General features: G+C 43.8%; 2 protein-coding genes across 2 annotated transcripts in view; one reads left to right on the top strand and one right to left on the bottom strand.

Annotated features, from left to right (window-relative positions):
* The window catches only part of LOC150094582 (voltage-dependent calcium channel subunit alpha-2/delta-3-like), a 1,537,934-nt gene that overhangs the window by 16,865 nt on the left and 1,502,271 nt on the right, over positions 1 to 18,798 (top strand). The gene's annotated exons all lie outside the window — the stretch shown is intronic.
* Positions 1,209 to 1,601, bottom strand: LOC150094584 (protein CFDP2-like). Its single transcript, XM_090412096.1, has one exon. It carries the CDS (start codon positions 1,599 to 1,601, stop codon positions 1,209 to 1,211), a length of 393 nt encoding a protein of 130 aa, XP_090268222.1.

Genomic DNA, 18,798 nt, shown 5'->3' with positions numbered 1-18,798 from the left:
TCTCATAATATATTCACTATAAATATTAAAAAGGTAGGGCGACAGTGTACAACCCTCCAGCACCCCTTTTTCCACTGGAAAACTGTCTGTTTCTCCAAAGACTGTGTTTACTGAAGTTTCTTGGTTGTCATCCAGCTCTCTTATCAAGAGAATTAAATGTTCGGGTATTCCCATTGATCGTATTACAATGCACAGTCTGTTGTGATCCATGCAATCAAAGGCTTTCTTGTAATCAATAAAACAGATGAATACTTCCTTCTGAAATTCTCTAATTCTTTCCATATTCCTTCCATCTCAGGTTTGCTCTTTGGTCTCTAGTTCCTCTACTAAAGAAGCCTGCCTGTTCTTGTGGCATTTCTCTATTCACGTATGGCTTTGTTGGATCACTTTCGGCATAAGTTTACTTGATAGTGAAATTAAAGCGATGGTTCTGATCTCTGGGATTTGATTTGTTTTTGTTTTGTTTGAATTGGGATGAATTCTGATGTTTTCCAATCTCTGTGCCAATTTATTTTCTTCCAAACCTGTCGACAAATTTCAGTCAATATAATCATTACTTCATCTCCAGCTGCTCTCAACAATTCCACTGACACCCCATCAGCTCCAGGAGCTTTTCCTTTGGCAGCTGTTCCATTGCCGATATCACTTCACTTTTCATTATCGTGGATTCGTCAACAAATTGTCTCCATACAAATTCTCCATTATTATTATCTTTCTTGTACAAATCCTCTACATACTCTTCCCATCTCTTTTTCACCATTTACCCAAATTACTTTTTACAACTCCTTATCTATTCCAAATAGATCTCTTGTTCAATTTCCTTTAACCTTTTTGTTTAGATGTTTTTTCTTATCTTTCCTAGCCTATCTTTGGAAAGCTGCACTCAGATGTTTAACCCTTTCTTTGTTTCTCTGAAGTTTCATTTTCTTCTTTCCTCTGCTATTTAAATAGTTTCTTCTGATAACCATTTACAATCTTTCTCTCTTGTTGCTTTACTTTGTCTTCTTTGCTGCTTCTGTGAGTGTGCATTTTGTTTCTTCCCACAGTTCTTCTAATTCTCTTCCTGTCTTCTCGAAACTCTGATTTCTTTCTGACTTCTACTTTCAATGCGTCATTCTTAATATTTAAGTGAAATCTGATACTGTCTTTTGGTTTCTTCTTAGCCCTTATTTCAATTTAACCTCGGCTATCAATAAGTCATATGTCCCTCAGTCTGCACCAGGTAGTGCTTTTGCTGCTTGGATAGCACTCCTCCACCTTCTGCTGGCAACAATATTATCTATCTGATTTCTGTATTCTCCATTAGGCGAAGTCCATGTGTAGAATCTTCTTTTATGTCGTTGACAGCAAGTGCTTACAATAAAGCAACTGTTCTCAACACAAAACTCCAACATCATTTCTCCTGCTTCATTCTTCAGTCCTAAACTAAATTTTCCAGTGATGTCTCGTTCTTCTTTGTCTCCCACGTTTGCATTCCAATCACCTAATATCAAGAGAAAATCTGTTTTATCAATCCGGTGTGCTACTTGTTGCAAACTTCTGTAAAATTCTGCGACTTCATCTTCTCTTGAATCTGTAGGGGGTGCGTATGAGTGTAACATTCACTGGATATGCCTTTATTCGGATTAGAATTATTCTATTGGGTAGTGGGTTGTAATAACCAAAAATGTATTTTCTGCATTCTCTTCTTACTATGAATTCTACTCTATTTCTTCGAAGGTTTTCATGTCCAGAGTAATGAATCATGAAATCATCGGTATCAAAGCCCATTCCTGTCCATCTCAGTCCACTGATTCCTAACATCTGAACTCAAGTTCTCATTTCCTTCTTCACCAGTTTCAGTATTCCTTGATACATGCTTCTTACATTTCATGTTCCTATTTTATGTAAATCAGTAAAGCGGAGGAGTCTTCTTCTGAGACTAACCCCCATTTGAAGTTGAACTTCCAGAAGGCTTGGATCCAGCTTGCTTCATTAGAAGTTCCTCTCTGTTCTTCCGCAGTAGCTATTTCAGTGCCTTCCGACCTGGGTGTCCCATCTTCCAGCACTATATCACAATAAATTAAGCCTCTGTTCATCGGATTTTCTTGACAAAAGAAAACAGAAATGTTTTGCTTTTTCTCTGTTTGCTTAGCGTACTAAGTAAAGCAAATACCTGGGAAAGAAGGCAGACTCCTACTTCAAGAGATGAAGAAAAGTAAAATACGAGGTGTGGCTATTAAATAACGAGACTGGTTGCAGAAATGTGGTTTATTATTACAATTGTACAACTTAATTGTTATCCCCTTCAACATACTCCCCTCCTCTATCTATACACCGTTGCATACGAATTTTCCATTGTTGGAAGGAGTGGTGCAAGTCATCAAGTGTTATCTGCTTCGGTAGCGCTGCAGTGTTTCTCCTTTACATCATCCACTGACATCATGGAACGGCTGACAGCGGAGCCGGCGCTTGCACGAGAAGATCATCACATGTGTTGAGATGTGGATTTTCCAGTACGATTCAGGAAACGAAGAGACAGTAGATGCACTGGAAAACTTCCACGTCATCGAGAGTGAAAAAAGCAAGTCAAAACTGAAGCCAGTGCTGATGTTTTTTATATTAATGGCGTGGTAATGATTGAATGGGTGCCAGAGGGTCAGACAGTTAACGAGCATTATTACCTTGGGGTTCTGGCCAAGCTGAGAGAACGAGTGAGGAAGAAGAGACCCGATTTGTGGAAGAACAATGCTTGGATTCTCCATCAGAACAACGCTCCAGCCCACAGTGCACTGTCCGTAAAGCAGTATCTGGCTGATAAGAAGATCCCAGTGTTGGACCTTCAACCTTACTCGCAGGACTTAGCTTCATGCGACTTTTACCTTTTTCCAAAGTTGAAATCCGCATTGAAAGGCAGTGCTGCACGTCATCAGATGTTATTTTCAGTCAGTGGATGAGGTAAAGGAGAAACACTGCAGCGCTAGCGAAGCAGGTAACACCTGATGACTTGCAGCACTGCTTCCAACAATGGAAAATTCGTATGCAACAGTGTACAGATAGAGGAGGGGGGAGTATGTTGAAGGGGATAACAATTAAATTGTATAATTGTAATAATAAACCACAGTTTTGCAACCAGTTTCGTTATTTAATAGCCGCATTTCGGTGCGATGAAAGCGTAAATATTCAGTTCTGTAGTAACACGTCGTGCTTTTCGCGCGCGCTGCGAGAAACGCACCATCTCTTTCACGCCTGCAACCGTTTCTCGAAAGAAAAATAGTGAAGACCACTCTTGATAGCGTGACTATTTCTTAAACATTGAATATATCCTAAAAGAGTCAGTTAAGGTGAACGAAACATTTAATGCATCGCACCCCTTCTCCCGCCCGTAACTCTCTGATGTAGTTTCAGCAACTTCTGAAATACTTGCATGAAATATGTTGAAGTTTCGAAATGACAAACTTAATCTGTTTTGTGTCATGAAAAAGCGGATTTTTTTTTTCTCATCGAATGTTATTCGGACTGACATCGTTCACTTTTAGAGCGTCGTATTCACAATCTTATTCTCGTATTACATGGCAGTGAAGTTCCAAAATAAGTTTCGTGTTGAATTGTTTCTCCATCCTTCTTTTTCAGTGTGTGTCCATTAGATGGAAACGCACCACGCGATCCACTCTTCGTTGGGTGCTTTGTAATAAAATTTTGAAACCCACTTCGTTCCCTTTTCTAATTTTGAAGTCCATTTAATGATTTTCAGCTCCCCCTGAAGAATGTTTTTTTTATTTCCTTCATTTTATATTCCTGAGAGGCAACAAGATTCTAACTGTTCGATGGAATGTATCGAGCAGTGCATTCGACTTTGGAATCAGCAAGAACACAAAACGAACACGACCGGACGGTTCGACAATTTCACCAGATTTCAGGTACAAAGAACGTGAGCATTTACTTAACACAAAGCGTGACCGTCACACGTCCTCGTCCAATTAAAACGGGCTTCGTTAACGGACACGAATGGGAAAGCAACAAATGAGAGATTTCTTTCTAAAATATCCTTCAGTTGGTTTTTTGTCTCCCATTCAGAAAACGGCGGAATCGCAAAGGTGACGAACTCGCCAGCATGAAATCAAGACTCAGTTTTTCTCTCGAGCTTCCTGCTATTTCTAGGTTATAGCATTTCAAAAAACGAAGAATCTTTTTAAATCGTATAAACTGAAATCGCTTTCTTTCCCCCTCGATAAATAGCCATGAAGGGTTTCTTCGGGACCGTCTAGGTTTCGTTCATGTGGGGTTGAATGAGGGGCCAGCATGTTGGACGGTGTAATCGCAGAAAAAGAAAGAGGGATTTGTTGCTTTTCATTTAATGGCATTTCTTATGGAAGTGTCCAAAATATTGCAATTATTTAAATGCAAGTTCAGAATGAATGTCAAAAAATATAAACTTTAGACGCAAAAAGTCTGTTCTCTCAATGGCATCGCCTTCGAGCACAACGCTGTTCTAAAAAAGGTTGATGTTCGTTTACTAAAGACGCTAGAAACGTTTCATTTTACTGAGACGTGCAGAAATTAATATCAGGCAGAACTTTCTGTCGCTACTTAGGAAATGTCTACTTGAAGTTTTGAACTATCCGAATTTCCATAGAAATTCAAGACCCAAACTGAATTTTATACAATCCTTTATCAAATTTTAATCAGATGGGCTATTTTCATAACGTCCTCTGGACAAAAAAAAAAAAAAAAAAAACATTTTTTGTTTTTTTTTTTTTGGTCGCTTTCCCACGTAAAAACATTTTTCTTGTAAGTCTGTATATTCGAAGGTTGTCTTTAAAAAGAGCCATTTGGAAAGCAAATCTTAATTCCATTTTCAATAAAAAAAAAACTGGGGCGTGATTGCAAATTTATTTCCAATCGGTTTTGGATAGTCTCCGTCAATATCAGAAAAGAGTTTCAGATATCGATGCGAGCAAAACAAATTTCTGAGTGCCCCTTGATTCCTTTACACTCGTCCGTCTTTGTAGGAGCGATGACAGCCTGTTCACCAAGCAGCGGAGGGAAACGAAAAATCCGATCGAACTGCAGCGTTGCGGTGTGGGCAACACGCGTAGCTGTTCTGCAGTTCGGAGAGTTGAAAAAGGGGAAGGTAAGGAGGGAGGGATGCTGGGCAAAAATCAAAGAAATACTACAGCAGCTTCTGGATCTCTTCGAAAACCAGAACGTCGTCAGCACCGTTTCCGCAGGTTGTTTCAGATCTTAGTTGCCATCCTTGCTGAGCTATTTGTGGGGAAGATTAACACGAAGGGTGTTGAGGGCTTTTTGTATTCATTCACCAACTTGGAATCCTGGACGGACTAATTTCACAATCTTGCGAGAGGGAAGGAAGGAATCCCTCCCCCATCTACTTCCATCCCTCGATGTGCAGAGCGGGTGAGGCGAGAAAATAGACCGAACGTAGAGGCGAAATCGACTCAGCACCCACGAGCATTAATTGACGTACCGTCGTCTAGAAGCCTTGCCCTTTATATTATGGGAGGGAGGCAGAGAGGGGGAGGAGCATCCATTGCTGTGCGTTTCGTTTAGCTGCTGAAAAGATCGTGAGAAAGTCGCAAGGTGCGCACGTGAAGAAAAGATGGATACAAAATCGGTTCTACTTCGTTCCGATGTCGCCACCAGCCTCCCTCCCTCTTTTCCGCTCGATTTCACTACCCTTCCTGCCCCTCCTCTTTTTTTTTTGAGAAGCTTTTCTTTGATGTTATTGTTTCATTGGTGGCGCTCTTTAGGAATGCCTTGAAGTCACGAAGAAAGAAAGAAAAAAGCACGTGATACGAAAGGCAAAGCACCTTTCTATCCCTCCGGATAAGTGAAGTATGCATGAATTCGTATTTGATCGAACGGAATCTTATTTCTTCTGTTCGTGGGGGTCGTTCGGTGTTGGCTTGTGTTCAGTCGGTCGCTTTCCCACGTAACAAAAAAAAAAGCAGCAATAATCTTTTCTTCTTTCTCTCTGTCATCCTCTGATCATGATCTGAAATATACCATAAAATGAAGTAAATGTTTGTGTTTATTTCCAAGTAAGATAGTGAAGCAGTTTTTGAGTACTGATGCGCCTCTTAAAAAAAAAAAGATGCTAATTGCTTCACTTATCAAGCAATTGACATCCCCCCGCTCGAAATTAGATTGAAATTTGAAGTCTTTGCGCAGCCTTAACATGCACTAAGATTTCTCGAGGGTTCAGTTTCAGTCGGATTTGTTTTTCCCAAAATGATTAGAACGGATTTAATTGTTTCGTCACCAATTGGACGGAATTGGAAATCGCGACGATCCCCATCAGAATTTGTCTTCTGAACAGAATCATTTTGATGTCCTCATCAGAGCAAGCAAAAGCCGTCTTCTACAAGTGCCCCCCCCCCTCAAACTCGTGTAATAAAAAATGCCGCTGTATGAATGGCTTCCCCAAAACAACCCGTTTGATTGCCTCTCATCATCCGCTGATGTCTCTGGAGGAGGAAACACCTGAAGCAAAAAACCAACTGCACCTGGTATTATGGGAATGAGTGAACGCTCGTGCTTTTTTTTTTTTTTCCCCCCAGCTTTTGTTTTCTGTGTTGAAGCTCGCGCACAGTTTTAACTGCAGCGGCACTTTCTCGCTTTCGCTCCTTCCGTGTGGGCGCCATTTTTTTTCATTCGTGCTCGCGTGTTGTGCGTTCTTGCTTATTGCGTATTCGAGCTCGCAGTGGCTCAATTTCTTCCTCGGCCACTCGTGTCTTCTCGCTGAGCATTTACATGCACTTACATTCTTCTTTCTTTCTTTCGGACTGCAATCTCCTGCTGCCACGCGGGAGTTGTCCGTTCTTCTCCCTCCAAACGTTCTTCGCTGCCCAGTTCGCTATTGTTCCGACTATTTCCAATATTTCACGGCAATCGGTGTATATTCTTCCTTTTCCCACCCCCGTTGCCCTGTAGGGACGCACACTACACTTCCAATCCGCTTTCCGTCCGCGAATGCCCCATCGTATCTCCATTATAGTTTCGTGTCGTGGTTCTATTTCCTTTTCCTGTCCCAGAGGTGAGAAATTGATGTACAGACGTAATCGCGTGATTGGCGTTCGCTCGCGTTGGGTGGTCTCTCGCATGATTGCATTCTCATGCACACACGAATCCGAGTAGAAATGGAAATGTAGTTCTTATCAACAACTGCTCGCTGTTGCAGGATGTGGATTATTGCTAAGCCCAAGTTATCTTTCACCAGCGGGTTGATCGATCCCTTTACTGATGCTGTTTATGGAGTCAGCGTAAGGAGCTGGAAAAATAGCTTTATGAATATTTGCGAGGGTTTTGTGGCAGAGACGCCATTTCGGATTGCACTATATTTGATTGGCAATAAAACAAAGCAGGAAACACTTCTGTTGTCAGCACTCGTCTCGTCCAGGACGGGGCTTGGAAAGTGCATCCGTTTCGACTGCCCAGAAAGCATTAAATGCGAAAAATATTGGACGCGTCAGGGAAGTCAGATCTGCATTGCTGCGTTTTATACGTCTTTAATACCCATAACATCTCGGGAATGTCTTGCTGGACTCGGGCTAAAGTTCATCTGAAGAAAGAAGCGCAGCAGAAAGAGAATTTAGTTCCGGGCGGGTCTTAATTCCTTGGGAGATTTGTTGATGTGTAGAAATCTTTCTTGGAATTTCTTCGAAACATCGAAGTTCCAGTCGAGTATCTCAATTGTTTGATGAACATTAAGGGGGAGAGAGAAAGAATAAAACAAACGCCTTCAAATTGAGTCATTAGCTGCTTTTTTCTTTCCGAAACCTGTCGGATGAAAATCGAGAATTTAAAATGAAGTCAGTTTTCTCATCCTTTTCTGTGAAAATACCACGTGATTGCGTTGAATGCGTAAAAGTGCTTTCGTCGAAGTTTTCCCCTCGCATTTCATTGAAATTACGCTCAACTTGAATTCGTCTTTTTGTAGCAGAGCCATTAAGGAACTCGTGATTGCCACTCTTCGCCGGGAAGCAAAACAAAGTCGCCACAGTGCACGTTTCGCTCGAGGCCTCATCCAAACCAGCTTAAATGCCACTAAAATTACTCACTGGTTTCTACATTTTTTTCTCTCTCGTATTGACGTTGTCTTCAAGCAAACGGACCTCACTGGATAGCAGAGAGAATCCAGGAATGTGGACGTTATTTATTAATTAAAACCTGCTCTAGAGTAGGGTTTTCGGATTATCTGAAGCATAAATCGTAGCTGGGGTTCACAATCTTTCGGGGGTTTTGTTATCGCTTAATAATACGTCTTACTCGCGCGAGTAAACAAATTAAAATGGAGCATTGGGATTTGCGTTCACTTTAAGACTGGGAACAAACAGATGAAAAATGATAAGAAACAGATGATAAGCCACGACTGCAAAGGCGGTCGTGGCTTATTGAAAAAGACGACGAGATCGCCAACGAGCGACTAACTTTGGACGAATGTCAGGAGCAATTCCTCCCCTTCAATCTCTTCGCAGAATTAATCCGTGCAGATTTTGAGGTCTCCGCGCAGCCAGACGGGAGCGATCTTCTCGCGCCTCCAGCTATAAAACCAATTACGGGATGAAACCGGCCAGAAAATTCCATAAGTGGCGAAGTTCATGTGCCATCGGTGGCTAATAGGGTTGGATATCGCAAAGCAGGGGTCATCGAGTTGCGCTCGCCTCATTCGAGTGGCCTGCATTACGAAGGTCATTGTGTCTGCGTTCCTGTGTTCGAGCGATAAAGAACTGCGGCGCTGTGCTGTTACCAGGTTGCTTCAATTTAGTACGAACCGAATGCAGGAATCTGCCCATTAAGAATATTTTGCTGCCTTCTCCGCTGACCTCTGACGCCATTCGTGAACGATCTGCTTTGGAAATTAATTTCGAATAAGCGATTGTCCCTTGCCGTGGGGTAGAACATTTGGAAAAAAAAAAAAAAACCTCGTTTTTCACTTTTTGTTCGCAGATAATGAAACCTCTCGTATGTAATGAAGAATTCCGACCACGTGCCACTCTCAGTTGCCCGAGACGCGATCGAATCCACAACTGATTCCAATCTCATTCCACAGATGATCAACCGAGTTACAGTCTCGGCACACAGGAGCTCTCAGCAGCTGTTCCCCAACGATGTGCGTATCGTGATACGGACAATGGCTCTGCTGGAAATAACCGTTCCCAGAAGGAGAAGGCTGCGAGCCAAAGACGTTCAAGTACGGTGTGACATTCGGACCTCGGATTCTTCCGCGCCAGAAAGAAGCGGGAATAGAAATCGTTGGGCAGTCGACTCCTGTTCGTAGCTACGTGGCTTTAGCACACTCGAGCGGAACATGGTTTGGTCGTCTACTGTTCACCCCACCATTCCGATCAGCTGTCCATTCCGGGATGCAAACCATGCGTTCCGAAAGGCTCTTTCTGTTGCCATTTGACGTGTTTTCTTCTGTCTTTTACACGACCCTTCCAATCCTCCGTTGACCTTTCCTGTCGGTGTTTCGTCCCGCCAACAGAATTGCTCTCGACTGAACGTGTTGTAGTTGCTGGAACCATTCCCAGTGTAATGTTATGAGTTAACATCCGCTCGCGTCGCTACATTTGGACCAATTATCATACCATACGTCGAACTCCGTCGGATTACTGAGTTGAATCGTAAGATGATGCGAAGTGAAGAAGGATTCCCACCGATTATGGAAATACACTAAACTGTTTGTCTGGTGCGTATCAAACAGGACCATCCCCTTGTAGCCTAATGCTGTGATGGAAATAGAGAGAAGAGGTGATTCTAAAAGCAAACAGAGGTGCGCGTGTCCGAAAGTTCATAAGAAGAGATGTCGTCGTAAACAGGGAAGTCCACTAAGCAACATTTTCGTCACTCGCATAATCCATTTAGGACTTCCAAATAGCTAAAATAAAACCTCGTTCAGGCGACTTATTTTTGTGATGCCAGCTGATCACGAGCGTTTGAAAGTATTCATGCAGCGAATCTTCACCGACTGGTAAACCAGCCTCACGGCATCAAACGCAACTGCTTGCATGTACTTGCTTACAATAAACGACTGCGATAATGTCGTGGTATTGGCATCGCTCTCTCCTCTGGTAGCCCTCTGGACATCACAGAAGACTTCTGCCATCTCGCACGTTCCCCGCTGTCAATCTAAGAATGAAAGTTCAGTTTTAAAAAAGCAACAAATCGGGATTTAAAGAAGATGCGTTGAAATTCTTTATTGAAGAACCTTTTTTGTTTCTTCCTGAACAAGAAATAGTGCGGGAGTATTTAAGGTCATGCAGACGCCACGAGTACATCAGCAAGCAGCCAAACAAGCGCACTCCGTGCATCCTGTCTGTAGCTAACGAAAGCTTTTGTCCAATAACTCCTAATTAAAACCTTTTATAGCCGCATGTGTTGTCATGGAAACTAATTCCATCGCTCGCTTTCCCGGTTTTAGTACAAGCAGAAAGCTGCGACTTGATGGAACAACGTGGCAGCCGCCAAGCTCTGCACGAACCTGACCTCGTATATTTACGGTTTTAAGCTATAAAATACTGACGAAACCCTCACGCCAGATCTCATAATCCGTTGATTCAAGGCGGGATTCACTCCAAATGGACGAGTCCAAGAGAATATCTTGGCTAATGAAACGAGCATTTTGAATCAAGTTTAAAGCCATCTCAATGAGGTTTGTTTTTCCGTTTTCCTAAGGGAGGTGTCCGCTGATGAGCAAAGGGTGGTTCACGATGAGAACTGAATGCTTTCGAAGGAGTTTTGAATTTCTTTTATGAAGCTGACTCTTCAGTCTCGCTTCCCGAGAGAAAACGTATTCGCTCGGGCTGTTAAAACACCCGACGTTGATGGAAGCACTTCATCATCGCTGAATGTTTTTCGTGATAATCCCACCTACGCTAACCTGTGAACAAATTTTGATGTACTTTATGATCGTGTGTTGGCTCGAGGATTAGCCAAGCAGGACGAGGGTCATAGATGTGGTAACACCTAAGAAGAACATTTATAAGCATCTGTCTTTGGTGCAACTTGAATTCTCAGCCTGTTGGTTGTGGGGATCCTTTGTGTAAAATTCAATCCACGTAGTGTTAACGATGCCTTTGGGTTTAAAAGACGCGTCTGGATTCCGTCCGTGGTGCGTACAACCTTTTGAAGGCGAATTCGCTTCTCTCGTGCGGGGGGGTGATGGAAGTTTTCATTCCAAAAAAATAAGCGCGTTGGCTTCGAATGCACTTAAGCAAGCGCAACTCATGCTCTCAGCGGCCTCGTGTTATGCCGGACAACAAAATCTTCAGAATGTGACCTCATAATGGACATTAATTGCTTCGCACCAAAAACAGCAAATCTTTTTGCTCTTCTTGGCGGCGTGTTTTAAATTGTTATTCGCTGCATCGCCATTCCGAGGTGACGCTCCCTGCGGAACAGCAGTCGAACTGATGGTTTATTCATGCCTGGTGCGAACAAGTCAAAATTTGAAAAGTAGATGGAGTGCCGCATGCAAATCTCAGGAAGGACGTCGTTATAACTTGCGCGCCCGTCAATGTCCGTGTCTGAGACCAATAACGCTTGAACGCTGGTAGCTAGCGAGTTGTGAATGTCGTGACCTCTCCCCCCGCCCCCCTTAAGGGATTACGCCGCAGATATATGAGCGTACAACAGCTGCAGTAATGTGCCTTCGGAGAATAAGCCTCGGCTTTGTCGTGTCGAATAACAATATCGCTGAAAACGAAAGCGTGCGTCTGAAAAATGACCCCCGAAGATCACGAGATCATCCCCTCTGGCCGCACAAAAACCTCTCGAGTGCAAAAGTTACTCAAACTCAATTAACTGCTGCCCTAAATAACCGTAATTGCCGTCGTGGGTTTCTTCTTTGTGCTTTTCCAAGCCATCTCCATCTGCGATTGTATTGCTCTCGTTTCATTGTTGTTTTTATTCACGCGAGCCACTTCGAGCGCACCACCGCGTGAAACAGCGCCATTTGTATTTCGCGAGGGCCAAAACTATGATGGATGAGCGCGGTGCGAGCCACGAGACTCGAGCCAGCCTCGCGTCCACTCTTCATCGTGAAGCCACGAGAGCAACTCGGAACCAGCGACCATTTCGCTAACGATTCCTTCATTGCCCGTAAATCATTCGGTGCGCGTGCTGGGCAACAGTTAATAAAAGTTTTAAGCGGGTTGCGGGTGTCGAGGCTTTTCTTTCATTTATTCGCCGGTGTTGAGATAAAGACGCCATTTTGGCGATCTTGACTACGGCAGCGTCCAGGGTTCGTTCTCTGCTGCCAACGCACCTCTCAAGCCGCCAAAATATCCAGCCACTCATAAAAAGCGTTTTGTCGCCTTTTTATCGTCCGCAACGCCTCTGCGGGTTCGTAGTAAAGGATGCGTCGGCATTCGGTCATTTACCGATTGCTCATTTCTAAAATTTAAAAAAAAATAGAGTGAGGGTTTCCGTAACTTTTGGATGCCACTGATATTGTGTAAGAATTAATTTAAAGAAACCATCGCTGATAAAGGCTTGTTATTCGACATTTCAAAGAATTGAGACGAATTCAAGGTCTTCCATGCTGCAATTAATAAGCATCGAATATTCGATCGGCGACACGAAGAGTGATTCGTGGACCATCACGCAGCATACTCAGCAGAAGTCGGTTTGTAATCGTTGCTTCTGTTTTGGAAGGACATCCGGGTTCCTCTCACATCACGGATACAAAATTTTCCTTCCGAAACACAACTGGCTTAGTTAGCACTAAAGAAGAATTTTTTTTTTTTTTTTACTCGTTCCCCCTACAACCCCATTGGGAGTTTTCAGTGGGTCATCAAGAGAATGGTGCAGCTTCTTCACACCCATCACTCTTTTGAAGAAACTAAAACACGGAACTTTCTTAGTATTCCAGAAGATGAGACGATGTCCTTCGGGATTCTCTTCGAACTCGCAGTGTGATCACGTGTTTCATTCAATTTCTTGACGTTTATTTCTTCGTCGAGAGGATGGACCATAGGGCGTCCGTTAAATCACACCACTAAGCAACCCCTCGTTTACTTGAGCAAAGTCACTTTCTTCAAAGCCACGAATCAAAAATGCCTCCCGGTTAGTTGGGGTGGGAAAATTCTCTTCCGCTTTACTGAACGCAAAGGGTTCGAACCCAGTTTAAGGCAAAAGTCTGCTCCTGACGAGCTCGAATTGCCTCCGGAATTTCTCTTGGGAATGAAAGCGTTCGTGTCGTTCCTTCCGAGTGATGTTTGATTCCAAACCTTCTCGGCACCAAAACTTGCTTTTCCCTAAATGGGATGTGAAGACGGTCGTCTGTCTTACGAGACAGCACCCTTCGCCGCGAATCACGAAATTAATCGCTTCGATTATAATCCGTCGTTCGATTGATACGTCGCTTAGTCGTACACGACTTGTGCGGCGTTGGATCATCCTGAGTGAAATTAGCAACGCAACCGCCACTGGACGCATACCCCGACGTGTTGACGTCTCCCGAGAATTACTGTCGCGTTAGATGCCGAAACTTCTCGAGAGACGAGACGCTCTTCTTGCTTGTGCGACCACAAAATAAATCGGGGGATTATTTCGCAATCTTCTACATTTGGGGAACACACGCGGGGTTGCGTTGAGTCGGTCGTTTCGCGTATCAGCGTGTTCACTTGCATATGCGCAAAGCGAGACTCGTGTCGAAGCTTCGTTCTTCTTGGCTACCCCTCACTGCGAATTGTTCGGCCGAAAATTCTGATGCGAACCCGAATACGCCTTAAAATTATTTTTTAGCTTTTCTTAAAAACATTAGCAACGAACGGAGTTGAAACTGCTCGACTAGAAATTTTTTATGCTGTCGGCATTTCCGTGGTCGAGGGAAATTTATTTTCCCCCCAAATAATCCCCCCATTCCTCAAAATAAGAGAATTGATGTTCGTTGACATTTCCCGCAGAAATACCAGCCAGAATTATGCACGTGCAGCAGCCGCTGGGAATTAGAGTTAGGGACCGACTCTTTCTCGATTTATCCGTCGCTTCGCCAGGGTCGTCGGAGGGCCTTTCTCCCTTCTCCATCCATCACCGCAGACGACGAGACGAAAACGACTTCCGACGGACAGGAGAGCTCGCTCTTTATGGATTCAAATCCCACCCAGCACAGACCTCCATAAAAAAAAAGCCCCTCTCAAATTTTAAAACCCCTTTAAGTCGCAGTGGTGCTCAGAAGCGACGCCTGGCCATTAAGTCGCGAAGCAGTTTGTGCCAGAGCGTCGGCGGCGACTCATTTGTTGTGTCATCTGGTCCTGATACATATCGGGGCACGTGCGCTGCTCAGAGACTGGTAGAAAATGTCGGGGTAGATAAAGTTGAACGATTTTGCCTACGGAGGAATAGTTCCGCTATCGAGGAGGGTGGGGGGGGGGAAAGGGGGGAGCAATCCCAAAGGCATCTTACAACAGTTCGCTATATTATTGTTGAATTTGGTACTCGACTGCATTTGTCATGTGTCCGCTCGAATGGCAACCTACTATGGCGCCCTCTAGTGGTGCCTGTTTTTTCCACCCGAAATAAATTCTAATTTTGAAAATAAACATGCTTGGGATGCACGAGATATTCTTCTGAAGGAAGAGCATTATTATTGCTGTTAACAGATTACTCAAATGATCTGAATTTCGCTATCAATGTCTCCAAATCGCCATGCAGAGCGAATACGTTGTTTTGTTGGAAGCAGATTTCCAATGAAAAGCAGCGACATCTGTCGATTAAGATTAACACACACACACACACACACACACACACACACACCTTGTTAAATCAAGGCGACAATACCAACGACTAAGGTGCATTTCTTTATAGGGAGATTAAGAAGTTTCCGATACGTAAAATAAAACTGAAGCGAAACAGTGCCAAGAGAAAGAAAGAAAACGGTCAGTCACGTGTGTCAACTTCAAAAGCGCCGTTGAATCTAAATTTCACTTCTGGCGGTTGGAAAGTACTTTCGCTTTCAATTGGCGGATTGTACGAAAAAGGACCGTTTAGCGTATTTCAGAGATGCTTGTGAGGGGAACTCTCCTGGTCAGGGCTTGCTGTTCTGTAACATTGCATTCGGTGATGCGAACTGTGAAATATGCGATCAATGGGGGTTCTGTCCCCTTAAAGCTGTTCTGTGCTGAGGTGGGATAATCAAAGAGGAGAAGACTGTATTCGTCTTTCTCTTATCCAGAAGTCTTTAGAGCGTTCGTGATTATTCAGTTACTGATCTTCTTGTTTTTCGTGTCCACCCCCTAAAAAGTAAATTTTCTTAACAGCAGATTTTGTGGTTTCAAATTAATATTTTCGGAGGCTTCAACTTCAGTTAAGAAATTTGTGCTTTACTTTCTGTCTTGTGAGGATCTGTCGCAGTATTAACCCCACTCCGTGAAACGGTAAGGTGCAGTGATGCGTGTATGTGTGCGCGCACACACGTCACTGCAGTTCCTCTTACGAGCAGCTTTTATTACTGCTGGTTTAGCAGCAGCCGTCCCCCCAATTAATAAAGGGGACCATTGGGAGGCAGGTGTCTCGGCAAAGAGGCAGTCGAGATGAATGCGCGGCTTCTTTAAATGCCGTCTCTAATCTTTTGAGTACGCAGTTTAAACAAAATGTTAGCGAAATTACACGTGTTCGTCGTCCTCCGAATCCCATCTAATCCGTTTTAATGGCGGTCGAAACCAGCGGTAATCAGTTCACGAACTTCCGTCTCGTCTCCCTTCTCGGTTACAACCTTCCACGGAAACTAAAAAGAAGGAACTTCAATTCTACACTGCGGTCGCACATCCGGGTGGTTCGCAATACTCAAACTAACTGAGAGAGGATCCAATCCTCGTGACGTTTTTCATTAGTCCGTTAGTTGCCGTGATGGCGTATAAATCACAGCCGCGAGATCCGGCTTAGCCGTGGGTGCATCTCTGCTTTCCTCTTTACTACTCTCCACGCTCCAGTTCCTCCGTCCGGGCGATTCTAATCTTCTCTCCGATGAGGTCTTCTCTTCTTTCTCCCGACACTTTTACCACTGTCGTTATTAAGACGGCGTAATAGTCAGTGCACGTTTATAGCAGACGCCACTAAAGTGTAGCAGAGGAGTCGACGACTTTCTCCTTATTCCTGCTCGTTTTGCGTCTCGTCCCCCCTCCCCAACCCCTTCGAGTACATCTTTTCTGTTTGTCTTTCCGAATGTGCTTTGTTCGTGGTTTAGTATCTCGCTCCACTCAGAACGTCGGCGCATTTCATTTGAAATTCTTCTCGTTTTGCGCGTCGTGTGCGAAGATATTCTCGCTGACAAATGTCTGATTTGCGCAGCAGAAAATGAGAAGCTAATTTCGGATCCTCTTTTAACATTAGCAGCGCTGTGATAGAAAGCTGTTCTGAGTGGGATTCGAAAGAAATAACGTTCGTTCACGGCATCCTTGCAATCGTTTCTACCTCGAAAACCGCAGTTGAACTTCGATCCCCCAGAAAGACGCTGCAAGTTGCGAACGTGCTTTTGGCCAGCACGACTGTGCACTTTGACTTTCTGAAGAGTGCTCCACACGCGTTGCATTTGTGTTTGTAAGCACCGCAATGCATCGCTAGAGCATGTTGGAAGATATTCTCGCAATGGCAGCTAAATCAACGGAACGCGGCACTAATATGCCTTCGCGTCTCCAAGCGATCACAATTTTTCAGAAGGCACTTTTATGGCGTAAACGCCATAACCCAATCTCACCAGCTGGCATGTACACGCGTGCCGAATTTCGGATCTCGAATCCTCGTGAGAAAATGTCATTCTTATCACCTTTTTTGTTCCTCTTCGAAACTTTCGCAGAATGGAAGGTTAATTTATGAAGCGGAACAATTAACACGATCGAGTTCGGTTTAAAACATTTCCCGGTTGATTCGAGTACTCTCCGACAGCTGGAGGTCCGTACAACTCGAGGTTATTCCTAAATGTAGCGCGCCATAACAGCCTGGCTGCCGCTTGAAAGCCGAGTTAACACAGAAACCTGCTCGATGGCTACTCCTTCTCTAGACGTTGCCGCTGTCTACACGCGGTTTCCATAGTAACGGTGAACTAATGCTAATGACGACGATAAACAAAGGAGACAACATCAGGCCGGTAGTCAAGGGTGATAACATCACTCTCGGTGGACTTTTGATCATTGCGAACGTGGCAGGTCCCCCTTAGAGGCGGTTAAAGATGACGGGCGTGTTACGAAGATAACGGAACAGCAGTGCAAGCTGCTTAGTCTACGAACATTAAGAGCTGCTGTGTCGGACATGTTTTGCATGCAACGAGCTTCAGCAATGGGCAAAGAAATTTCTGAAAACGAAGGCGATGAGTCCGTTGGCAAGAAGTTTTCTGGAGGAATCGCAGCGTCTTCGAGGGGTCGTGCAAAAAATAAACAAATGCCCTAAAAACTGCTCAGAATGATTTGGGAATGGATGTTTATAAAATAACCAGGGGAGAACTTCCCCTCTTTGCAGTCAGAATTCTGAGCTGTAACAGAAGCTTCCTGAAATAGTTCGGCAGCTCAGCATCGCGTATTTTGCTTAAAAGCCCATCAACGTTTCGCGTAATTTCGAGTAACTCTCATCTAATGAGTCGATTAACTGTTTTGTTCGCAGGTCGAAGTGCAGAGCGGATACCACCACGAGGCCGTTTCTTTGGCTGTGCGCTCCAAGCCATTAATTTACTTAAAATGTAATTAAAGCCGCGAAACTAATTAAATTTATATCTTTATTTAATATGAAAACACCGCCTTGTTTTCTTCGGGTTCTGTCATCTGGCACCAGGTGTGAACCTCCTTACTCCAAAACCCTCCAATTTACTTGACCGAAAAATAATAAAAAAAAACCTTAACAGCCGATGTTCACGAACTACACCCGCTGTTATTAGTCATGTTTCGTTAAAATTGCGCACTCACACGTGCGGGTAGGTAGTTCGCACTGCGACACGCATTTTGCGCTGCAGGAAAACAACTCTGCAAGGCAGACGCAACATTTTGTGTTGTTAGCTAATTAATCGTTTGCTTGCATCCCCTGCACGGGTTGTTTGAAAAGCACTGCGATATTAAAGATGCCAAGAAATTACATTCTTGGTTTAATCCTTTATTCAAGTGTAAGCTTAACGAAGTTTGCGCTTGAAGTATTTCAGAACTGGGGCAACTCGTATGTAGAAACTAATGACTTGCCTTAATATCTCATAATGCCAAGCACATATCCTTACAGACATGTATAATACTAAGCATTATGGAAGGGCCACTACCCAGACCGGGTTCGACCTTTATTGACTTTTGCATTACTTCATCCTTGGTATGACTTTTGGTTCTGGCTCCCACTGGTGAGACCTCGATAACCCTTCCATGATGCATGGCATTATACATATCCGAAAGGATATGTGCTTTGCCTTACGGGATACCAAGGCAAAAGTCATTCTCTTCTATATACAAGAGAGCCAACGTAACACAGTTGGTATGGACGAAGCGCTGCGGTCGGAAAGACCTGGGTTCGATTCCCGTCCATGACGTGAGAAACCTGTATCTGGACTCTTTCGAATTAGCCGGTCTCATGCGGAGATGGAGGGTTTCTTCACCCTGAAATTCGGGTTTTTCGTTCCTCAGAACAGGCAAACCGGCCCGGTGAACACACCCAAAATGCTTTCCAATCCACAGCTTCGTGGGATGAAACAACCAAGAATGCAATTTCTTTAATCCATAGCAGAATGGAAAAACTTTCAAAACTCTAAAATGTGCACATTTTGTTCGGTTAATTATTTACGGAATGTTGCTTCGCTGCGAGCTTGTTTCGGATGACTTCTAAAACGAA

Source organism: Typopeltis vanoorti, chromosome 22, assembly GCF_054136105.1.
Source record: "Typopeltis vanoorti isolate ZY-2024b chromosome 22, IOZ_Tvanoo_1.0, whole genome shotgun sequence".
Classification (NCBI taxonomy): domain Eukaryota; kingdom Metazoa; phylum Arthropoda; class Arachnida; order Uropygi; family Thelyphonidae; genus Typopeltis; species Typopeltis vanoorti.
This window is presented reverse-complemented; position numbering and strand designations above follow the sequence as displayed.

Bases quoted from the DNA above. Each gene is read 5' to 3' on its own strand.
- LOC150094584 (XM_090412096.1), bottom strand. From the start codon at position 1,601: ATGTTACACTCATACGCACCCCCTACAGATTCAAGAGAAGATGAAGTC.